Genomic DNA, 16,492 nt, shown 5'->3' with positions numbered 1-16,492 from the left:
TGATTGATTTAGACAGTGATCTCCAAAGCGGTCTAACATACCACTGCATATGATTAAATAGATAATAAACTGGCCTGCATTGTTTTAACAGTGACAACAACAGTAAGTACTCATTCATTCACAATGGTCAAATTAAATTTGAGTTTCACTATAAACAACTCAAGCAAAACTTTTCTCACAAGTGTCACACAGATAGGTAATGGCAACAAATATTAGGACAATTGTTGCAAAGTGGCTTAAGAGCTGGGCTTTAAGCAGTGGCTTCCAAACAACACTCCTTTGACATAATTAAGCTCCGAATGTGACACCAATCTGTTTTGCTTCATTGTGCTTCCTCAGTGTACACAGAAGCTTTACAGGACTTAAGCTAGAGAGGTTAAACCCAATGATATTTGGTGGTCTTCTGAGAGAACTAACAGTGGTGTGAAAACACACCTTCTTTGACAGATATAGTCTGTGTACATTTTTTGGCTGAATAGTCCTGATTTAACTGATAGACAGATTAATTCATCAACCATTAAAGTGACATATTTTAATTAACTTAAATAATTCTGTATTTATTTATTACTGAGTTATTATAATAAAAAAAAATGCAGATACCAACGCACTCCACCATAAAAGTAGTAGTAGAAAAAAAAAACAAAGCTATGAGCAAAAGTGATTATTTAAGGTTGTCCGTAAATAGACATGCCATCATGTTCAGCAGACTGACTGTGGCGGCTGGCTAGGGACCGTCTTTCAAAAGACATTAAGACAGTGACGCTAGCTGTCATTGAGTCGACTCAGTGAGACAAATGATAATGATAACGTTCAATGCACATGTATTATGTGCATTTTTTTTCTCCTGTAATATTTTTTTTATAACACAAGTACATCTCCTGTATGCATTCGTCGCATGTAAGACTTTAAGCATATGGGAACACCGCCGATGACTAGACTTTAAGTTAATATTTTTGCGTTTTATTTGTATATTTTACAACTTAAAAAATACACGGGGGTGTGGAAAAAACACGTTTGAGAAAACGTAACAAGTTAAACTTGTAGCTGCAAGCACAGCGCCCACCATGAGTGTACAGTAAAGAAATTTATCGACGGTTCCTAAGCAAACGTCACCGCATTTGCTAAGAGGAGAGGAGACATTGTGCCTCACTGCCGCGCACAACCAATTTCGGAAAACACGGTGACTGAGCGTACGGTCTTCATTCGCCGAGATCGTGTCTGTAGCGTATCCAGCTTCAGAATTTCTATGCCGAAGCGCTACGCAAATACGGCAGATAGTAAATTGTGTCGAAACTGATTAAGTAGGACTAAAAGAAACTTGAAATTTCGCCGACAGTCAACGTTTTGCAGGCATGTAGGCGCTGTCTCTCTCTTGCTGGCTGTAGCCCTGCCGTATCCCCTCCCCCTCTCTCCCAAACACCGAGCTTGTAAGGCTATCGGTTTTCGGTGAGCTGACCGCTTTCGCTAGTCAGATGGCTGACGTTGACTTCAGTTCTAGCTTCAAAGTTATGTGGAAAGCAAGTTACCCTCTGCTTCGTGCAGACTGACAGTTAAATGTTAGAGAAAAAACCGGAACATCAGTTTGTCACAGCCGGGTCTTCGTTAACAGCCCTCAGTAAACGGGAGTCTAAGTAAAACATTAGACGAGCAAAACATACTGGCTACCTGACGTTACCCTTGCCGTTGGGTAGAAGACGTCGAAAAGAAAACAGCCATGCCTAATCGCATCAGATAACGCGGCAACACAGTCGGTGGCTTAGTTTGTAGCGTACGGGGTACCGGTACAATTGGGGCAGTTGAATTAAGTTTCATGGTCAGTAATTAATTTGGCTATGCTAGGTGGTTAGCTCAAGAAGAACACCAGCTAGCCAACAAGCTAACACTTCGCACAGCTAATGCAAATGTCGCATAAACGGCAAGTTAAGCTAGAAGTTGCAAAAATGATTTTTTTTCCTCCCAGCCAAAACTACTTATCTGTCAGTTACGTTACTTTGACATCACCCCGATCCAGCAATAAAAATCAGTTGTAGCAAGAACAAACGGTGATCAAAAATACATGTTGTCAGGTTAGCCTGTAAGCTAGTTCATGGTCGCCGCTCTTAGATTGCTAACCTAACCAGCGACTTGGTTCCACTGACTTGTCGACACTGCAAGTTAACGCAACCGCAATTAAACTCCCACACTATTCTGCTATAACACTAAACTACACCAGCAACAGAAAGTAATCCGCGTTGGCTCACTATTTGGAGACTAGACAAGGTTATTTAGTAGCTAACTGATTGCTATGTTAGCACAACAACCAACCCCCCTCATCACTACAGACTCTCCGGCTAGCCAGCTAACACCACTTTAACTTACCTCGGGGAACCGCCACCAGCAACAACTTGACCCACCAGTGGAAGGGATCTCGACCAACACGCCGCTATTCGTGCATTCACCCGACGGTGGAAAAAAAGCGAAGTTTTAAGAAGTAGCCGTAATTGGAAATGTGGAAAATAAAACTGGCCGTAGTGGCTACGTCGCTAACAACAGTGTGTGTGTGTGAAGCGGTGTTCCTTGAACATAGAGGTGTGTCTATTGGGAAGGGCGGGCTGGTCTCCTCCCAGTTTGAACCGGGATTGGTCAGCACTACAGAATGAAAACAAATACAGTTAAGGCTGTGGGCCAGGCCTGTACCATACCTTTGGTTAAAGGCGCCTATGGTCATGCCAAGTGCAGGGTCATCAGCATGCCATGGACGGCAGCACACCTTCCATGGCATTACGTGTACGGCACAATATACTGAATTCAACAGATAAGCTCAGTAACTTTCTTGTCAGTTACAATGACTAACGTACACAGTTAGTGCATTTAATAAGTATTTATTTGCACTGATATTTAGGCTTATATATGTATTATTCTACAACTGATTCTGATATGACACCACACATGTGTTGATAAAATAAGATATGGCTAGTAAGTGTACCTTAGAGTTAAATAATTTAATTGCACACACTGATCTCTAAGGATGAGGACATATTTACATACTCACAATTAAAATACCTGTATAACCCTCCTACTTGCTGTTCTCTGCCTCATTGTTAAAACCACCCTGGAGATTTTTCTAATACCACTGATCTTATTATTAGACCTAGGACCTTGATTAGTGCTCCTGGGAAAAAAAACATTTTTCTATTTTTCTTTGGCATCAGTAGAGATTGATTAAGGGGGAAAAAGTGGCTTCTTTTCACAAAATCTCCTACAACAGCTAGGAAATCGATCCAATACCAGTACAGCTTTCATCAAATAATAATTCATGCTTTATTCATATTGGCCTTTGCAAACAAACACAGTTGAAAGGCCTTATAATAGATTAATAAAATAGAACTGTAAAAAGGAAAAATTATTAGAAATAGATGGTTAATAATAATAACTACTTAGCAACATATTTATGTTAATCTAAAAACAATACACATACAATTTTAATTTTTATATCTGAAGTAAAGATGGATACACTTTAGATAATGATAAGCTCAAGTTCTTTTTCTTAAACAGGTTTTTGTTGGACTATGAAAAAAATACATAAAGTAGATCTTAAAGTGCCAGTTAACCAAAATTTTAAAACTTTTACTCATGGTGAAGAAGACATTTTATCCACAATGGTCCTGATTTGTAAAACAAACAAATTGCTGTGTCGATGAAGGTCATATAAATCCACCATTTTACTAGTAAAGTGTAATACAGCAGTTTAACATTTTTAATATTGCATCTTAAGTATTTATTACCATCTTATAACTATGAAAGGGATAGAGGAATTAAGAAAATTCTATGCAATCTATTTCTTTTCCCTTTGACAGTATTTTGTGTGATCTCACTTTAATGTGGGAATCTGAAACAGCTCAAAATACACACTGGAATCATTTGTGTGATTCTATCTCTAAATGTCCAAAGGAAACAAATGAGGTGCTCCCTAATGTGACAGATAACTCCAGATGCAGGATCAGCAAAGGAGCATTTTCTGAAGAAATATGCTGAAAGTTGTCAAAATCACTCCTGTTGCCAGAGATGAGGCCTGATATGGAGCTGCAGTGGAAGAGAGATGAGGTCAGTGAGTTAAGTTTACAGTTAACACTGTGCACTTATTAACATTTAAACATTAAAAGCAAGATTATATAATTGAATATGGTAATATTTTACACATTTGCCTAACAAGTGAAAGATCACCAGTTTGACACTTGGAAGGGATACAAATCTCTTTGGGACTCCTTTAAGAAGGTAGAGAGGGGTGGATCAATCAAAAATATTGATAGTATTGATTCCAACACTTGTATCGGTGTAAGGTTGACACTAGTGTGATAGGATCAATACTTTGTTTCTATCCTTCAAGTTCAGTATGCAGCCCACTGAACTGTTTTATGGAAATGAAAAAATGTACATCAAACATGCACCTTGAAAAACTTTAAAATCTTTTTATGTTGACTCTCACACTTTTTTTATTTAGAGCCTGTAGCACATTTAAACAACAGAAGTTGACCCAAAGTACTTCAGACACAGGAACATTTACATTTTCTTAATTAAATGTATTAAAAACGATGGAAATATTAAAAGTTGACCAACGCTTAATTAAATGTATAATTTGCATAGCCTGTAAAGCACTTTTGTCATCTTTGACTTGAGTGTGACCTACATGTTTTAATTTGCTTATATTTAGGCACCTGGCCAGGAATGAATAAGCCAGTGGCCCTGAAATAAGCCACTGCTCATTACTTTCCTGAAAATCAAAACCACTGTTGCAGGAAACCCAAAAGGTTAAAACTGACTTTTATTGTCATTAATATTGTCTTTTACATGTTAGTGAATTAATGTTTAAAAACAGAGGAGAGGTTAAGTCTTGTTTAAAATAAATTGTCTTACCACTTCCTGCGGTGTTATGGACAGCTGTAGTAGTTGCAGCTGTAACAGCTGGAGTTGCTGATGTACTTGCAGTATTGGTTGTGATACTGGTTGCAGTAGTTGCAGCTGTAACAGCTGGAGTTGCTGATGTACTTGCAGTATTGGTTGTACGAGTAGTTGTAACTGTGGCTGTAGTAGCGGTTGTTACATTAGTACTTGTTGTATTTGCTGCGGTTGTTGTGTTTGCCACGGCTGTTGTGGTTGGAGCAGGAGTGGTGAGCACAAGGCTCACAGGTCCTGATTTGACTGTGTAGCTGCTGGTGAACACACTGCCAACCAGGGTGCTCTGACTCCTGGAGCTGGTACATAGATTTGGGCACAACCGAGAGGGCATGGTGGTAATGCACAGATTGACTGTGCACTGGACATACAGCTGTAAACACAAAAAGCCACACTTAGCAGTGTTCAGATTAAAGTATTTCACACTATCGCCACATAGAGCACTACAGCTGTTTACGAAGCATTAATACTGGAACAATTCTAAAGCACAATCAAGACAAATTGCTCAGAACAAGCCAGCCACCACACATGATGTGTGCAGTGGTCAGTACATTTCCATAGCATGCTTGATAGCACCTACTGATTAGTAAAATTAATTTAAAATCTGCAATTTGCTTTAGAGGTATTTGGTAACTAATCAACATATTGTTCAAACATTGAGCAGATGATGGTGCTAGCTACATAAAACAAAGTCTCATGGAAATCTGTTTGGCCCAGTGGGATAGAACCAGCTACACCAATATTTAATTTTTATTTATTTATTTGTTTATTTTTGCATCTGAGAATGTAATAAATTTAAAAAAGGGGAAAACAGCAGATGTGCAACTGAACAGGAGAAAAATTGTAGGGATTTCCCTAAAACTGGCTTCCAAACTAAAAATATCAACTTTATTTTAAAACATAAATAAGGTAAAACATACATAAAAATAAATCGTAATTTTAATTTAAACACAATGTTTTTTGGAAATCTTGTAAAATTCATTTTTCAAATGTTAGAACTGTTAATTAAGTAAACAGTTATTATGAGTTATTATGACTCCCGTGGCTACAACACACTACAAAACTCACAGGGGCTTGCATCACTTTTAAGGAGCACCTCATTTGTCAACTTCCCACTTGACCATCACAAATTTGTTTGAAAACAAAACTGAGGGCAAAAATACACTCTTAATAGGAATCATGAAAAACATCATGCCACTATTGCTCTCAGATAAGTATTTGAAGGGAAAACACCAGGGCTGTTTTAAATGTTTTTCTAGCACCGTTTTTGTGAAGCCCCCTTTTTAAAATTCAATTATCTAGAAAACTACTTGAGCTAGATCCTTTCACCTGAGTTGAACTGCATTAAATAATATCATCCTCCTTGTATCTGACTAGTTGTAAACAAAATATCACCCCCTGCGTACAAAACGGTGGTTTCTGCTGGAATACAAATCAGCTGTCGGAGATCAGACATCCAAATATTTAAGGGACTTCAAGCATCCTTCATGCTCTCCTAGCTTGAGCTGCGTTCCTAAGTGTTCTTAGAGACAGAAATTGTGAAAAAAGCTAACTCAAGTAGTTTTTAGAAAATTGTCTAAAACAGCCACAGTAATGCTGAAATTTTGCATAATGCCGTTTAAGAAATGTATCTTTAACATTGATTTGATGAATTGACATTGAATGACCCTGAATACTTTTTGTATTTTGCTGGTCAAAATGATTTCTTTCTCAGTTTCAACTTTTATTTGAAACAAGCCTTTGGTACACAGAAAGAGTACAGCAAAGTGACACTTATGCTTATGTGTGTGTTATATGACATCACTTACAGTTGTTCCATTGGTCTGTATTGTACTCAAATCAAGGCGGTAAACCCTGGAATTATTTTGGGTAGTAATAATCTCTAAGGTGTTGCTGGATGCCAAGCACCTGAAAGAGAGAAATGCGACTGCTATTTCAGTTTGTATGATATGCTTCATGTACTGAAAACAACATTTCTTTGAGAAGATTTTCTAAGAGCAAAGTGGTAACTTTGAAAAAATGACAGGACACAAGCTGAATGTTACTGACCCTTGTTCTAGAATAGGACGGCTTATTGCAAAGTCCTCAGTCTCAGACTCGATGCAGTCGTTTACTATCATCTCGGCTCGAACCACACTGCAATTGGACCTGACGTAGAGGTCCAGTTGTTTGATCCTGGATCCACTTTCTTCACTTACACCGGTACTGTTACTGGAGTTGCTTCCTGTTTCCGAGTCAACAGATCTACGCACTCTTTGTGGTGAGTTGACGTTAGAGCGAAACGTGGGATTTCTGGTGAATTGTGCCAGGGGCCCTGTTCCTGGGAGGTAAAATTCAATCCAAACACGAAACTCACCAAAGGTCTCTTTCTCTGTGGGCATCTCAATTGAAGCATTTGGGCCCTTGACCTGGACTCCTGGGATGCGGCAGGCCAAAGGCAGGATAAGTAAGGGCTGGCGGCTAATCATAGAGTAGGGACGCACGGTTTTCAAGGTGTTGGTGTAAACCAGCTCTGGGCCCGAGTGCTGGGAAAAATTGAGAATGAGAAAAGAGAAAATGAAAAAAATCCAAACAAATAATCTATCACTGCAAAATATCTTATCGTTTGAGAAATCATTTTTAATATAAGGCCAGAAAATCTATTTTGACTAAAAGGTTTCCAATAAGTTTCATCTTCTGTGTAACCAGATGACAGAGCTTCAAATAAGGGAAATTATTTTTTTAAGAAAAGACAGATAAGTTAAACTCTTGGTCTACTGCAGTGACTCTGTGACACTGCTCGCTGGAAAGTTTATTTTAACACCTCAGTTTTTACATATCGTCTCCCTTCTTTATAGCCTGAAGCAAACATGAGAAGGATTTCTCTTATTCTCTGATGACTACTTAATTAAACTTTACAGCCTTCTTTTTTTATCCCACTATAATTTCACTGAACAGCATTATCCAGCCTTACAGCACTAATATTACACAGCATGGATGTGTCTTGATAGATGGAGGCAAATTCTTTTTCTTTTAGCTGAACAGAGGTCAAGTCCAGTAGGCAATATATATTAGGCTAGAGGACATTTATGTGTGCTGAAAGAGCAATCTGCTGGGGGTTAAAGCTACATTATGCTGGAATTGTTACTGAATGATATGACTGTTTAATGTCTTACATTTGATTCAGTCCATACGGTGGTACAATCACAAGGCTACAGCCCTTAGGCTGCATGTTTGAGCCTAAATCTCTGAACTCTTCTTACAAGCTTAACTCAGAGTGAACATTCTCAGAGCTGACTGAGCTAATTCAGCTAAGCTTTATTTCACCATTTTGATATTCATCAACTCATAGTTCATAGTTATTGATTCATTACTTAGTTAAAACTGCTTTCTAAAGACTCCTGAAACACATATATACAAGGAGAAAGGAAACCACATGGTGTCAGCAAAGACAAGAGTTTCAGTTTACGTTAAGCTGCTCTTTAAATACTGCTGTGATTCCTTTCTTGAATAAAAGCCTTTCATATTAAAATAAAAGAAGAAAGCCACAGCTACCAAAAAAGTAAAGGAAGACATAATTGCGTAGTATTTTACCACAGTCTTTGTGCCACAGCCGTCCAAGGAGATGGTTGCAGTCACATGTGTGTTGTTGTAGTTGACGGGGCAGGTGGGGCTGTTGAGCTGGAGTTCGGCAAGGTTGATGTTTGTGAGCGAGGTGATGGGGAGCACCAGAGTCATCTCTGTCTTCTCACACTTCAGTTCTGACCAGGAGCAGAAGGTTAATTATTGATAATAACTCACGCAACCACACTTATCACACTCGAAATCACCTGAATCTCACACACAAGACCTGAATTTCTACCTGTTCCAGCAGGTAATGTTCTGGTTTCCCCTGAAAAAGTTTGAAAAGGAACATGTAAGCAGTGAGTATTTTCAGATAAAACCCTGCTGTAAAGAAAGAAGTTGTTTTGCCAGATATTTCTAAGCAAGCTCTTACTTTGGTATAGCCACACACATCTTGGCTCCGACTGTAAACTGACAGGATAAAACATTCAGATCAGACAGGTTCATCTGAAGCACATATATGCAAATGTATAAATACAGGTTTAATAAAGCATCAGCTGACCTCTTGGTATTTGCAGCAAAGCAGATGGGCAACAGATGAGTCAGGTTGTTTTCAGAGCGGATCCAGGCCATGGCCATAGTGGCCAGGGGGCCGACTGATGTGAAGCCAGTCCTGTAGAGGTCAGGGGGCCCAACCACGGCAAACTCTAAAACACTGTAAATATTGAGAGAAACCTTTAATAATGTTTGATTCACCTAAAAATACTTCACACCTCTCGCACTTCTTGCAAAGCCACACAGGCACAATAATTCTTCACCCTCGCAACCCTCAATAAACAGGAAGGAATATATTTTTTTAGTAAAATGCAACGGAAATATATAAAATGAAATGTAAGAAAATCCACTTGGTACAAATAGAATATATACCAACTGAATGAATTTCATTTGACCAAACCATTATATTAACACTCCCCGCCAGAGTCCTAGATTTAATCTGGGACTCTCCGCCATTTGACCTTAGAACTGAAGAAGCTTCTCGGATGAGAGATGAAACGTCTTCAAGCAACTTAAAGAAGTCCAGACGCTTTTCTTTGCAAGCTCCTTTGACTACGATGACCTGGATGACTGAGAACCTTCACAGACATCCGTATATATGCACTCTTATATAACTTTTCTATACAAGTATATTTGTACATGTACATATGCACATTCCTATACATGCATATGCAGCAAAATTGCAGCAACAGCAACAGAAAATAAAAGAATGAACCATGTTGGGATGTTTAAAAAGCAGTGGGAGGGATGGCAAAGGAAGAGCCACCAGGACTCACCTCTCCTCCTCCGACCTATAGTCAGTGTTGATTTTCTCCTCCTGGTACGGCAGAACAAACAGTACAGAGTCATCTTTTGGGGTCCTGTCTATGGCCACTGGTTCATTAGAGCAACTAAAATATGACTCTTCCACTGGAAAGACAAAATGAAACCATTTATTACATTATGCTATAAGTTATTATTAAAATAACTTATAGCAAAATTATTATTTTTGTTTTGGCAGATGATGAGAGAAAGCGCAATTATTATTCTCTATACTTGAACCAAAATGTCATCTAAGCGATTGTCAGCCTCACCAGTTAAAGAGAGATGGACAGGGACAGAGCTGAGGGGCAGATCTGTGGCATGGTTTACTCTGGGCGAAGGAATCAGGTCCTCCACCATCAGGTAAATAAAATACTGTCCTGCAGGTGCCTGTCCAGTGAAGGACAAAATGCATTTCTCCTGGTAAAAGAATGAAACAATGTCAACAACAGAGATGAACAAGTTCCACAATGGTATGTGTGGGCAATGTTTGACTGTAAATGACATCAATACAAGGCAAAAAACCAAACAAACAACAAAAAAAACTGAGTGGTTAAACTTGTTTCCAGACTGTATGCAAACGATATTACACAATGGTGCTTTTAACTAAGCAAATTATGGCTAAACCAAACAAGTTTTTACTTTGGAAACCATTTCACTGATCAAAGACCAAAGAGAATTCAGTTGCACTTCCAAATTAACTGGAATGTGATTACTGGAAAGGCAGACTTCTGCTAGTACAGAGTGACCTGATGTCTTCAACACGCTTCAGCCGTAGAATAGCTTTGACATTATGGGCAATGAGAATTCCAGATTCTCATTGGTGAGAGGAGGTAGATTACTTTGGGTAAAGGAAGCAATAGATAACATTCTGTTAAAGAGCAAGGATGTAAAATATTTCATTACTGTGTTTAAATTTTAAGCTACTTTATATTTTTATGCTCTACGTCACTGTCATAGTTACATGTTTTGTTCTTTCACTGTGTACACTGTGCTTTTGTCATTTCAGTCTAACACTCCCTGCTGTTTACTTTCCCCTTGCCAGTATGTGACCTACAGCTCCTCCCAGCTCACCTGCAACCTCTTTGTATCTAGCCTTTCTTTTTTCACCCAAGCTGAGATTTGCCTTTTCCCCCTGGTTTTTGGGGGGTTTTCTTCACAAATTTAAGACACATCATTCACCACAGCAGGTATTTCCACATGTCTGATTTGGCAGAGTTTTACGCCAGATTTCTGTCCTGATGAAACCCCAAAGATGGAGTGGGTTGGGTGTTGGTTGGTGCTGAACATATTTAAATATTTATGTTAGTCTAATCCGCACTTATGTTTAATTGTAATCATCTTTAAAATAGTAAAATATGTTTTTAATTAAGAATAAAATAGATTTTAGTGCCTACAATAATAAAGCCTTGAACTCGTGAAATACAACTCACCCCATCCAGCTCTATGAAAGAGTGCTGGGTGCAGCTGACACACTCTCCCTTGTCAGAACTGGCAAATCGACATCGGACCTTGTCCCCATCCAAGTCTTTCACTGACAGATGGAAGTCGTGAGGACAGTTCACACGGGCCCTGTTCTCACAGAACAAGAAATATTGTTGGCATGCAGACAAAGAGATAATCAGCTTCTTGAATCATAAATCACAACAAGAGAGAAAACAAAAATGAAAGTGGATTTGGTGCAGTCTGTACAGCTGAAGGGCAAGGCATCACTCTGAAGAAGTCTTTGAGAAGCAAAGACTTTGGCTGACGTCAATAAGCTCTCGAAGTGTTGCCTCTTTGATCTTAAACTTGGCCTCCAGCAACAGCTGGCTTTTGGAGCTGAAAAAGCCACTGCGAGTGGTGAGCATGAGTAACAGATAAACAAATCAGCGGAAACTGATCGCATAAACCTGCAGACTCAGGCTTCACTCTGAACTACATGGACTTTTTAACAAAAAAATAAAGATTACACTCAGATTTAAATCATCCGAATAACCAAGTGACATTTTAAAAATCTATTTCATGTAAAATCTTGTATGGATCTTTGTTCAGATATATGTAGCTTATATCTCTTTATGACAGCTTAAATGTCCTTAATTTAATTAACACAAATTCAGCTCGTGTCTGAATACAGGAGTCGGGAGGAAGGAGAGCAGAGAGTAGGTGTTTACACTACCTTAGTGGAGGAGGGAGAGCCACAAAAGCAGGGTGGTTGAGTCTCCCGCTGTTTGCCCGGATCACTGGTTCTGCATTTATAGACACAAAAAATTCTGTTCTGGACCTAAAACAGTAAAAAAACCCTGTATTAATGGCTTCTTCCTTTAATTTAACAAATAACATCATTGATCTTGTCACAGATAGTAAACACAATACTCCATAGCAAATGGTTTGATTCGCACAGGACTGAAGAATCATAAGTCAGTTTGTTTGGGCTCCAGACTGCTTGAAATAGTCAATTTTAAAGGATTTTGTGTACTCTTAGCGCTTTATGATTTCAGATATTGTGGGATATCACTAATGTGGTTATCTCAAGCACAAACCTCTCGCTGGGACCATAGAAGCCCCAGCTTCACCCATTCTTTGTTGCGAGGAGCAACAAATCAGAAAAAACTCTGAATTATGCAAAGCTGATCTAGTAGAACAAAAAAATAAATACAAATAAAAGTCCTCCGTAGTTGTCTAAGAAACAAAACAATGTCACTTGAAATAATCTCAGAGTTATTTCCAAATAGACTGCGCAAATTTCTTTTAAAAAGATGAAAAATGGAGCTGACACTTAAAATGTAAAAATTAATATACAAAATTTAGCATGTCTGAGGTCAAGGGTATTCGCATTGTAGGTCTCATACCCTAAACTGATGGTAGCTCTGTAGTCACTGGGGACAGTTTTCTGCCACTGGCGGACACACCAGTCAGAGGGTTTAGTCCCAGTGAAAGGTAACGGGGTGGTGTGGACTAGACAGTCCTCTCCTGGAGCACAGAGTTCAGACAAAGACGGACAAGGACTAGGAGCAATGACAGTGAAATGAGCCCGCACCTGCAAGAAGTAAAGAGACAAAACTCCCTCATGTCTGCACTAAACAAAGATTACAAACATTTGCATGTAGTTCATCAGGCACCAAATATCAATCTGAGACCCACACAACTGTTGACTATTAATTGACAGTTATTAGTAAGCGTAATTTCCTACCTTTTGAGATAAATAAAGTATTTGTTACTTTTATTTTACCCACTAATGTTGAGTATTAGTAGGATGCTACACTGCAATTCCCATCAACCGAATGAAACAACTAAAAATAACTGAATTTGGGTTGAAGCACTAATTTATGGGATGTTTGTGGCCCAGTGTGATGTAACAATGGGAGACAACAACTATGAAAAAACAACAACAATATCAACATTATCCTTAGTTCAGTTATTAAATCTATATGAAAGTAAGGGTTCGTTTTTGAGGATAGATGGAGCCATGAGTAATTAAGACGTACACAGCTGACAGGACTGCATAGAAGAATGCCCAACTAGATTACAACAGACCTAACACACTACACAATGACTGACACTGAATTTGTTTTGTAGAGTTAAAAGAATCAATTATTTGCACACATAAGTAAGTAGCAACTAAAATAAAGAAAGAAGGGGAAGGGTTTACTTTGAAGCATGTCAATTTTAATGTTTTTTGTTCTTGCAGTGAATCCTGAAACGTTTTAACTAATTGAGTGGTAAACACGTTCGTTAGGATATTTCAAGGAAAGTATAATTTTGGTAAAGTAAAATTATAGAAGCACAGTTTTGATAAATAATTCTAATAAATAATAATGCTGAGGCATAAAATAATATGGTTTATGAATCATGGAAAATGTCTTTTATTATTTACCTGCTATAATTTTGAGTTTATGAAAATCTCAACACATGACTAAAACATGATAGTAAAAATGTATAATGAGGAACAGCTGAGAGTGTGGGAGATCTTGGATTTTAGGAAAAAAAATTAAAGAGGGAAAATGTTGCTCACTGTTTTTCCTCCATCACTGTCCAGGGGCACAACATGCACAGTCAGGCCAAGAGAAGAGGCGTCAGAGGCCAGGCCTAGCATCAACAGAGCCAGGCCCAGCAATAAGACATGCATTTTGAATCTGTCCAGCATCTCAGCTTCTCAGGCAAGGAGCGAGTCTGAACCTTTGGCAAATACAAAGACAGGAAGGTGAAGTAGTCAAGAGTCAGAGCACTAACTCACTTTTCATTAGCTGCAACCCCCCGCCCTGAATCCTGAATTATCTACACTTCACTCAAGGATTTACTTTTAAGTAAATTTGACTTTTAAAGTCAATCCAACACTGATCCCGCATTGTCTTTCTGAAACAAGGCTGTCGTTATATATCTGACAGGATAGTGAGAGATGATACAACGGAATCTCTCACTATATTATTTATGATTTAATAATGATATTGTAACTGGCGGCTCTGCAATTCAAAGTGTGTAATACCACGTTATAAAAGTTTGACAGGTTGAAGAGTGAAACATCAACCTCGTATCAAAACTCACTTGAATAGAAACCATTTTAGCAGTCACAAATTAGAAAACACCTGCAGTTTTTGTGGAATAATTATGATCTTAAGTGCCATCAAAATGAAAAGACCGTGACATACCTGCTGTTTCTGCACTTGGGAATCCCCCACCAATCACAATAAGTAATCCTGAGAGAGGGGTACAAGAACCTGAGGACAACAGCAAACAACCTCTGGAAATCATAAATGACAACCTGATAGAGCAATCAATCAAATAAATAAATACAATGGAAAAAAGGAACACATTTCAAATTCTTAGGTTCCACCCATCATAGCAGAATAAATCTTCTTAACACTGAAAAGTGTGGCAACAGTATAAAACAGCCAGCAAACATATGCCCACCATGTGCAAAACCCTAAATGAGAATGGTGGGACAAAATGAAAGAATTAGGTAATAAAAAATGACTTGTATCGATACAAAAATGCAAAACACGATGTCTGGATGTAAAACAGTACTACAGATTCACATCAAAAACTCTTTCCTGATAAGAAACATGGTTGGTGGTGTTTTTAATACATGAATTGTTAATAAGAACCTAAAGCTGGAGGCTCAAAGGCAGCGGCGTCATCTCTTAAGCAGCAATACCTGCAGGCAGTGGCCACGGAGGGGGAAGTGGCTGGTAGTGACTTGTGTTATTTTGCTTTTTTTCTGAGCTTCACTAATGTTCTAATCACAGGAGTTTTTTTTTATTTGTTTGTGATGTCTGTGTGCAAAGTGGGACATTGCTTTTGTACTTAAAAGTCCATGGTGTGATAAAAATCTGTTCTGGAGAAATAGTTCAACATATTATGGTGTATATCTTTATTTCCATTCTTTTAAAAGGCTCTGTGACAGATTTTCTAGTTTTAGAAACTAAATCAGAGATGTCAACTCATCTTACATCATGGACCACAGAGCCCAGTTTCATTCAAAGTGGGCCCGACCAGTAAAGCTATTGCCTATCAATAAACAGTTTTCTTGTTTTTAAAGTTTCTTTTATTTCCAGGATAAAGATTAAGCTACACATTTAAACCCTGAGGTATCTTCAGAAATCTTTTTTTAAAGATGCATCTCAGCATCTCAGTTTTTCCACTATGTGAAGAAATGCTGCTGACTACAAAGAAACCCATCAGCTCCTTGTGCATACACTAATATTTTCATACTAGTAAGTACATAGTAAGAAGGCAAAACTAATGAGAAAACACACAAAAGTCCAAAAATGTATGCTCTTCTTTTTAGTCCACATATATCCAGTGAGCTGGATCCATGTTTGTCAAAGATATCGTGAGGCAAACTGACTTGGAAAAAACAGAACTGATTTTTATATTGACAGGTGTATGTAATGAAAACATAAGACATTACAATTAACTTAAATCTTGTGTCCCGTGGAAAATATTTAGGTCTTTTCCAGTCACAAATTTGTCCAGGTAGTGAACTGCACTATGCAACTGCTTTGAGACATGGCAGCAGACTACAATGTGCTACACCGGCTAAATATACATTTCTCTAAGCACCTCTACATAAGGTTTACACAATGAGAAGCCAAAGTTCTTGGGCTAGCCAAGTCAAAAGACACTGGAGAACCTTTAAAAGATCTGAGGGTATCGATGAGCCTATATGTATGCTCTTCACAGTGTTGATTACAGAAAATCCAAAATCAATTAAAACTTTTACATCCAATTACTGTTTTTTAAAGTGATTAAAAATGTAACTTGTACAATCCTGGGAAACAAAAACTTAACTAAAAGCCTAAATAACCATGACATTCATGCCCATGCTGAATGTAGGTAAACTTCTGAACTGTATGCTGTTAAAAAGTATCAGGTTTCTAAATGTTGGTGAATAGAATAGAATAAAAGCCAGATATAGAAAACGCGCACTCTGAAATGAAAATGTCAGACAAGGAACAGATATATCTTTTTTACCGTAATCAGTCGTCAGCTCTTCATTTTCAAAAGTCCAACTTAGGAGCTTACAGCCTCCATTCTCTTTCTATACAGTCTTGAGCGCTGAGATGTAAGCAAACTAAATTTGAGCAACGACAGAATGAAGTTGAACTGGTTCAACCAGAGCGTCTAAAGAAAACATGAAAATTACTGCATGCCAAGAGAAGCGTAACTGAAGTGACTAAGC

The 16,492-nt window shown here is 38.2% G+C and overlaps 1 protein-coding gene across 1 annotated transcript; it reads right to left on the bottom strand.

The window, feature by feature from the left end:
* Window positions 1-3,373: 3,373 nt before the first annotated feature.
* On the bottom strand, window positions 3,374-16,361 carry LOC102215480 (uncharacterized). Its single transcript, XM_005743934.2, has 16 exons — window positions 16,285-16,361; window positions 14,460-14,551; window positions 13,826-13,989; window positions 12,663-12,850; window positions 11,990-12,094; window positions 11,265-11,403; window positions 10,104-10,251; window positions 9,807-9,939; window positions 9,038-9,190; window positions 8,909-8,946; window positions 8,774-8,803; window positions 8,506-8,672; window positions 6,982-7,457; window positions 6,741-6,840; window positions 4,894-5,305; window positions 3,374-4,062 (listed from the first exon to the last, which is right to left on the bottom strand). The coding sequence occupies exons 3-16, from the start codon at window positions 13,955-13,957 to the stop codon at window positions 3,980-3,982; spliced, it is 2,304 nt and encodes a 767-aa protein (XP_005743991.1). The 5' UTR covers window positions 13,958-13,989; window positions 14,460-14,551; window positions 16,285-16,361; the 3' UTR covers window positions 3,374-3,979.
* Window positions 16,362-16,492: the final 131 nt, after the last annotated feature.

Source organism: Pundamilia nyererei, unplaced genomic scaffold (assembly GCF_000239375.1).
Source record: "Pundamilia nyererei isolate P.nyererei 1_Seehausen unplaced genomic scaffold, PunNye1.0 scaffold00137, whole genome shotgun sequence".
Classification (NCBI taxonomy): domain Eukaryota; kingdom Metazoa; phylum Chordata; class Actinopteri; order Cichliformes; family Cichlidae; genus Pundamilia; species Pundamilia nyererei.
This window is presented reverse-complemented; position numbering and strand designations above follow the sequence as displayed.